General features: G+C 50.8%; 1 protein-coding gene across 2 annotated transcripts; it reads left to right on the top strand.

Annotated features, from left to right (window-relative positions):
- Positions 1-6,218, top strand: CHST12 (carbohydrate sulfotransferase 12). Of its 2 annotated transcripts, none has more exons than XM_065732867.1 (2): positions 1-40; positions 4,455-6,218. In XM_065732867.1, the coding sequence occupies exon 2, from the start codon at positions 4,517-4,519 to the stop codon at positions 5,807-5,809; it is 1,293 nt and encodes a 430-aa protein (XP_065588939.1). In that variant the 5' UTR covers positions 1-40; positions 4,455-4,516; the 3' UTR covers positions 5,810-6,218. The 2 variants fall into 2 exon arrangements, with proteins under 2 accessions (XP_065588939.1, XP_065588940.1); XM_065732868.1 differs by lacking the exon at positions 1-40 and adding an exon at positions 1,127-1,340.
- Positions 6,219-7,847: the final 1,629 nt, after the last annotated feature.

Genomic DNA, 7,847 nt, shown 5'->3' with positions numbered 1-7,847 from the left:
CGCGGTCCCGAGGGCGGCCGGGAGCTCCCGGTGGCAGCAGGTAAGGGCAGTGCCCGGCCCCGCCGTGCCCGCATCCGCCCCCCTCTTTCCCCCCCTCCCCACCACCGCGGGTGCCGGGCCTGGGGCGTGCAGCGGCCCCTCGGGTGGGCGTCCGCGCGTGCTCTCCGTGCTGCTCCGGGGCTCAGAGCCGCGATACAGTGCCCTCTGCACGAGAGGTTCCCATCCCCGCGAGGTGCGTGGCTGTGGGCGGCCCTGGCGTCGCTCGTGGAGCGGCAGCGAATGGCTTTAAAACTTTAACGCCAGAAGTTCAGGCGGAGCTGAGTTACGAGCGGGAGAACGCTGCGTTTTAAGTTGAAGCGTTTCCGAGGAGGAGCAGCCGCTGTGAGCAGCGGGGTTTGGAGCCGTGCGGAGCTGCTGTGGACGTGCACCGAAGGTTCCAGGTTTGTGTTGGCTGTGGGCACCGGGACGCGATGCACTCCTCGGTGTGTGTGCGTCCAGGAGCGCTCCAAGCTCGGGATGGATGTCAGAAAGGAGCAGGGCGTGCTGCTGTTGGGGTGGAAGCATTGGAAATAGAGGAGCCTGGCACTGCCGTGGCTGTTTTGGGAAAGCTGTTGAGTGATGGCCGAGCACTCGAAGTTTGTTCTGGTTATCGGTGTGTTGTCTCTTTGCTCTGTTTGAGGGGAGATCGTTTCCCTGCTCGTACAGAGATTTGTTTGGCTTTACTGCTCCGCAACCTGCTGGCTCCCTGGGCCTCACCGGCAGCAGGTGTGTTCCTCTGCACGTGGGTCAAGAGAGCTGCACGGGCTGGGTGGTGACTGCTGGTGAATCAAGTTGCCACGAGGACAAGCTGTGGTTTAAATTTGTTTTCCAGCACATTTTAAAACGTTCTCATTCTGCTGCTTTCCACCTTCAGAAGTGAGGGCTGAACGAGTTGCATGACGTCCTGCAGCTCCCCGCATGTGGGTGAACAGGCTCTGCAGCAGGTGAGAGGTGCTCAGTGCCTCAGCTGCCTCTCTGCATCCCCAGGTGGAGCTGGGAGCCAGCCTAGGAGGATGCAGAGAGAGGAGAAATGCAGGCTGCACCAAAGCCTTTGGAGGCACAGCCCTGTTAACTGTGAGGTTATGCATGTTGTCTTCAGCGTGGATCTGTATGTAAGCTCTTATTTTCCATAGGCCTTACTGCTCCAGCAGGGGAACAAGCAGAGCTGGAGTTACCTTCTGCAGTGAGAGATCATTGCTGGACTGCTATGTCGTAGAGAGGACAGGAAGAAAGAGTCAGTAATTGCTTAAGGCGACGTTTGCCCTCAGAACAAACAGTTATGAACTGGCTGTGAAGTGCAAGTAAGGTTTCTAGATCCCCAAGGAGCCGGATCTGCAATAGCTTTTGCAATAAGTGCTGGGGAGGCCTCCCCTTCATTTCTGGTGTAAGTGGATTTTAAGCCGTTTAGAGAGGTGGTTATTTGACGTGGCACCTTGTGACAGGAAGGGATGGGAGCGGCGACTTTGCGCCTTGATGACTTTCAGGACTGAGACTGGGAGAAAAAGCCATCCATTTGCCCCCAGGGCAAAGTTCAGGTTGGAAATAGTCCCACGATGGCTGTTCAGGAGGCAGTGTGGGATGATTATAGCGCTTGGTCCGTTTCCCAGTTTGCCGGCATCGTGTCACAGAAGCAGCTTTGTATGGATCCTGGTGCACATTCTTGTTGGCTGGTGACTTTGGGTTAAACTTCAATGTAAATTCTTGGCTTCTCCTGGAGGTTTTCCTCTTGATTCTGGCAAGGAGAGAATGAAGGCACATTCCCTCTGATGTGCTCAGAGACCTCTAATTTGTTCTTTCAGCCTGGCATCCTTTATGAAGTGCTCAGAAAGAGGATGTATCATAGTCAATAGAGTAACTCTGTGTTCTGCAGCAGCTTTCTCAGGAGAAGAATTTAAGTTGCTCTACTGTTCTTTTCCAGGATTCCTCTCAGTCGCTGACAGAGTCAATGGAAGCAGAGTCATTTCAATTCTGTGCTGCTCTCTGCTGTGTGCCTTGGGAAAGCCGAGTGCTGTGTGCTGTGTCCTGGAAAGCAGGCACAGACCCTTGGGCTTCTGGAGGGAGCAGTGTGATCGGGGCAGCTCTGATGAGGAGCATCCTTCCATTCCCAGAGGAATGCGTGTGCTTGCTGTGCCACACACAGTGCTGGGCTTCTTCCGTTGGTACCGAGAGCGTGGTCTGTCTGTGCTGGGGTGGGGCAGCTCTGCAGAATGCTGGCAGGCTGCTGTGCAGCCCGGAGCTGTGGGAGCTGCTGGGCATGGGGAGATGACGAGGAGGGATGGATGCTTTTTGCAGCTTTCCAGACTTACTGCATTCCAGCCACCCTGAAACCCAGCGTGCTAGGGATTGTGTACACAGCAGGCGCCGTATTCATCCAGAATAGGAAGCCTTCCCCATCCTGAACTGCTAACTGTCTCAAAAGCAAGAACAGATTCAGGCAAAATGCACAACCAGAGATGTGCCAAGCAGTAGGCTTGGCAGCATCACTCCATTATCTTCTGTTGTTGGACGGGGATGTTGGCTTGAAGTGCTGACGCACATATGTAATTTTCCCCTTCTTTAACTCCATGCTCATCTCTGGGTGCTTCTTCCATCCTTATCCTAAATGAGCTAAACATAGAGAATTACTGCTGAGTAGTACCTGCTCCTTGCTCTGCAGAGTGCTGTGTGTTGTCTGCGTGATTCTTCCAGCTCCTTTTGTGGCATAGGATAAGAGCTTGACTCCAAGGAACACAGCCTTTGGTGTTGCAGTGTGAAGCCACGTGTTAAGCTACAGCCACTCTGGATTTCTGGCTCTCTCTACCTCCAAAATGCAAGTAAATAAATGGAAAAATCCCAAGCCCACAGTTCTGCATTTTGTGTTTTTGGACAAACTGAGCTAACGCATTGATACTGTTCCTGTTTGTGAGTAAATTCTGGTCTATTGCCTTTGGTCTAGTGTTTGAAATCTGAACTTTGCATGTTAAAATCTGGTGTCCCTGAGTCTGTGTGAAACAGCAGAACTTGGACTCTCTCAAAATGTCATAGAGCTACTCCTCGCTTTCCTGCATTATTCTTTTGTGGCTGTCAGTCTTTGCTCCTCAGTTCTGGGGTGTTTTAAGACTACTGGGGCTGTCGAACCTCAGTCCTGATGGTGAGGAGTGAACATCTTTGTGTTCATCCAACAGGCGTGTGAAGAAATCTCTGTACTCTCTGGGAAGGATCGTGTAACAGTGGTTTCTCACCTGCCTGGTGATGGGGAGCTGTCAGGGGTGGTGGTGACAGAAACATTATGTTAAGTTGGGAAAGAGTTACTGACTCACACACAGTCTGGACGTGACAGAGATCTACCAGAGCATCTTTAATCTCAGAAACAATTCCATTAGAGAATACGTAATCCTGCTTTCAGGTTTTTATTGGCACTTGTCTGGTACTGGGGTTGTGTCCCTGTGGGCTTTCTCAGGAAAGCTGTGTAGTTGCCGCCCTTGACAAAATGAAGTAGATACCAAGAAAGGTGGTGGAGGTGACATCCTCTGGGTACCTTCACATGATTAGATAAAACGTTGTGTTCAGGCAGGGATGTTCTGTCAACATGAGCTTTCTTTAGCCACTGAGGCAATGTGCCTACATATTTATAACTCTGATAAGGCTTTGGTTTTTAGCCCAGTGGCTCAGGGTGTCCTTGTGGGGGAGATGAGACCACAGTGCGATCCCAAAAGCTGAAGTCATGGATTGAGCCCTCTTGCTTGGTGTGTTAGATCAGAAATCAAGGAGATCTGCAAGGTAGTTGGTTCTGCATGCTTTCGGTGTATGGTTTTAGATTTCTAATACTCCTATGCTTCCCTCTGAAAACTCGAGGCCTGAAGTGTTAGTGTTTTTGTTTATTTTTAAATGGAAACAGAACTTCTGATGAAATCGTGTGATTCAAGGAGCTGGAGATTGATGAGCAAACCTTTGTTGCTATGGAAATGAGTAAACTTACAACATGTTATGCCTTCCTTTGGACAGAAAATCAGAGCTTTCAAGTGGATTCCAGGCTAGCCTCTGGGAGCCCAGAGGTCTACTCCTGACAGTGTCCCCTGATCCATAGGAGGGGTACAGCTTTTCCTTCTTGAGGAGATGAGCTAGTGAGAGCTGGAGCACAAGCTGAAAGCTGCAGTCTGCCCTTGAGATACTTTGAGATCTGATGACCCCATCTGTTCAGTTGCAGTTGTTAAAACTGCCAGGGGAGGACCAGCAGGAGGGAAGGCTGGGTTTTGCCTAGGGGAGAGTTGGTGCTTCTCCGTGTAGTCATTGCACGCACCTGGGGAGTACACAGCTCTTCCTGTGCAGAACTGTGGGCTGGTCATCCACGTGCAAAGCCTTGACCACGCAAGGTTGTTCCCCCTAGACCAGAGTAGCTAAGAGCTTGGCTAACTTGGTTTCTGGTTCCTTTCCAGGCTCGTGGTCTGCAGCACCATGCGGGATCCCAACCCTCACTCTGCGGAGCGGAGGTGAATCCATGGGAAGGCCAGCTGTCACGGTGGCTGTCAGGATGACCAAAGCACGGCTCCTCCGTCTCTCTGTGGTGCTGTTCTCCATCTTCATGATCCTCCTGATCATCGTCTACTGGGACAATGTGGGAACAGCTCACTTCTACCTGCACACGTCCTTTTCCAGGCCTCATTCCCCAGAGGCCATCCCCGGTATCACTGCAGGTGGGGACTGGGAAGCCTTGCCTGAGGTGGATGAGTTTTTGGCGAAGCTGCTTAGTTCAAGCCTAAAACAGAACAGCTCTGCTTCCCGAAAGCCAGAGCAGCTGCTCGTCCAGGGCTCTGGCAAGCCTATGGTGAGCAATTTGGAGGAGAACATACGGGGCTACGACTGGTCGACGCACAATGCCAGAAATAGCTTGGACCAAGAGAAGCTGCAGATGGAGAGGCAGAGAACGTTGAGGGAGTTTTGTGCCAATTCCAGCTTAGCCTTCCCCACCAAAGAACGCTCCTTTGACGACATCCCAAACTATGAGCTCAACCACCTGATTGTGGATGACCGCCACGGCATCATCTACTGCTACGTCCCCAAGGTAGCGTGCACCAACTGGAAACGGGTGATGATTGTGCTGAGCGAGAGCCTGCTGGACCAAGGGGTCCCCTACCGGAACCCCCTGGACATCCCACGGGAGCACGTCCACAACACCAGCACCCACTTGACTTTCAACAAATTCTGGCGTCGGTACGGGAAATTCTCCCGGCATCTTATGAAGATCAAGCTGAAGAAGTACACGAAGTTCCTCTTCGTGAGGGACCCTTTTGTCCGCCTCATCTCCGCCTTTCGCAGCAAGTTTGAGCTGGAGAACGAGGAGTTCTACCGGCGTTTTGCCATCCCCATGCTAAAGCTGTACTCCAACCACACCAACCTTCCCACCTCTGTGAGCGAGGCCTTCGGGGCGGGCCTCAGAGTCTCCTTTTCTGACTTCATCCAGTACTTACTGGATCCCAGGACAGAGAAGATGGCCCCCTTCAACGAGCACTGGCGGCAGGTGTACCGGCTGTGCCACCCATGCCAGATAGACTATGATTTCATCGGGAAGCTGGAGACGCTGGATGAGGATGCTGCTTATCTCTTGCAGCTCCTCAAAGTGGACAGGCTGCTCCGCTTCCCCCCCAGCTACCGGAACAGGACTGCCAGCAGCTGGGAGGATGACTGGTTTGCTAAAATCCCCCTGGCTTGGAGGCAGCAGCTCTACAAGCTTTATGAGGCAGACTTTGTACTTTTTGGCTACCCCAAGCCAGAAAACTTGCTTAAAGACTAAAAGTGATCGGGCTGCGGGTGTGGGAGGGAATGTCTGAAATACCAAAAATGTTTAAAGCCTTCTCATTTTTTTTTATTTTTTGCTCTTAACTCTCTTCTCCATACAGGTTGGCACAATGGAATATATTTTTTCTACTACTTCCCCTTCCGTTTTTGCAGCAATGCCAAGTACAGGATATTTCCATCCAGCTGTGCATACGGAAAAAATGCCAGTATTTTTAGCATTGTTTTCTGGGTTTCCTTTTTTTTTTTTTTTTTTTTTTAATTAAATGTCCCCGTGATTTGTGATGGGTTGCTGCCCATGGTCACTCTGCCAGCTGTGTCCTTCAGTAGCTTTTTATTAATACTTTTTTTAAAATTAATATATTTAAGATATTTAATACAAGGTGTGTGTGTTGTGGCAAAGGAAAGGAAGGAATAAAAAAAAAAAAACAAGTGAAAGAAAAACCTAAAAAGTGCTGATGTGTTTGCCTCTGTGTGTTGTCTCAGGGCTGTTGGTGATGCTGCAGAGCACTCGAATCTCTTCAGGGCTGGGAGCCCAGCGGATGGGTTGGTCAGTACCTGAGCACCCGTGCTGCAGTGAGGCACTCAACTCACAGCCACAATCGCAGGAGGGAAGTGGTTGAGGCCCACAGGGTGATTCAGGATGTGCAGAGGGCAAGCTCAGTGCCTCTGCACCACTTCCAGCAGCGTGGTGGAGGAGCTGTGCAGTACAAAATGCTGCTCAGCCTCTGCACTGCTAGCGTGGACAGTCTGCTGTGATGCAGAGGCTGCTGTGCTCAGCACAGGTCACTCACAGCAGTGGGGATGTAACACAACTCCCACGTGCTTCAGGGGGATGTGGCAACGTGGGGATGTCTCTCCCTGGGTGAAGAAAAGCTGAACGATTTCTTTCAGTTGCTGTGCATCAAGGTGAGCTCTAAATTCATTTGTTTAGTGCCAGCTACTGGTCGTGATGCTGTGCCCTCATCTGCTGCTTTTCTCTTCGTACCAGCTGAGTGATGCAGATTGAATCACCTGCCTTGCTGGCCCTGCTGCAGCAATGATGCTTGGCACCTGCAGGCTGCTTCTCAAAGGAAATGCACGCCTCTGTGTCTCATCAGCTGAATCTGCTTCTCTCTGAACTGCTCTGATTAGGCAGAAATGCTGTATCACTTCCCTGAGCTGTGAAAATGATGAAAGCCTGGGTCCAGGCCTTGGGAAGCAGCCTTGTGTTCTGGACAGTTGCTTTTGAGCTGGTCCTCCCTGCTGTGCTGAGTCCAGCAGAAGGCAGACAGACATTCCCTCGTCTACTTGCTTTCCAACCTCAGTACACGTGTGTTGTCTCAGCACTGTGCTCCTCCTATGCTGCACCAAGCTTTGTGATCTTTAAGTGAAAGGTACCAGCTAGTAGTTACGCCTGGAGGGAAGAATCTGCTCCTCATTGCATTCACAGCACTCTCCTGTAACTTCTGCAGAGAAATTTGCAGTTTAAATGAGCCTGAAGCCATGATCTGATTTTCAGTGCTTAGATCTTCACAGCTTGGGGAAAAAGGAAGTGCTTGTTTATGAGTCATTATTTAAAACTAATAATAGAAAAGTGTTGATCTCTTCAATTTTTAATTTTTTTTTTCAATTACAAGCTAATTGCTGCAAAACAGAAAGATGTTGAGACTCTCATCTGCTGTAATGAGTGATCCCAGGAGGCCCTTGGTTCCTGTGATATTTACATTTCTTCAGGGTGGGTTCATCCTGCTCTTCGGAGTTACGGCGTGGATGTTTTCAGCTGTTGTTTTTACCGTGTGTTTATTTGTGTTTTTTTTTTTTAACTCCCCTAATTTCAATTTAATTGATGTTTAGTATTGGCAGACGTGGGCAGCTGGGAACATGTGCTGATGAGCACCGCATCGCCCGAGCTGTGCAAACTTCCTCCCAGCTGCTTCCCCTGCTCCTCTCCACCAAATCCTGCCCCTCTGAACCGTGCTGTGTTACCGGGCCCAGTGATGCTCATCCTGCTGCAGCTGCATCCTCCCCTGCACCACCCCGTGAGCCACGGCTGC

The sequence above is a fragment of the Cyrtonyx montezumae genome, unplaced genomic scaffold, assembly GCF_038088225.1.
Source record: "Cyrtonyx montezumae isolate F1298 unplaced genomic scaffold, pur_monq_1.0 scaffold_16, whole genome shotgun sequence".
Taxonomy (NCBI): Eukaryota; Metazoa; Chordata; class Aves; order Galliformes; family Odontophoridae; genus Cyrtonyx; species Cyrtonyx montezumae.
The sequence above is the reverse complement of the archived record's forward strand: the minus strand, read 5'-3'. Positions and strand labels throughout refer to the sequence as shown.

Bases quoted from the DNA above. Each gene is read 5' to 3' on its own strand.
- CHST12 (XM_065732867.1), top strand. From the start codon at position 4,517: ATGGGAAGGCCAGCTGTCACGGTGGCTGTCAGGATGACCAAAGCACGG.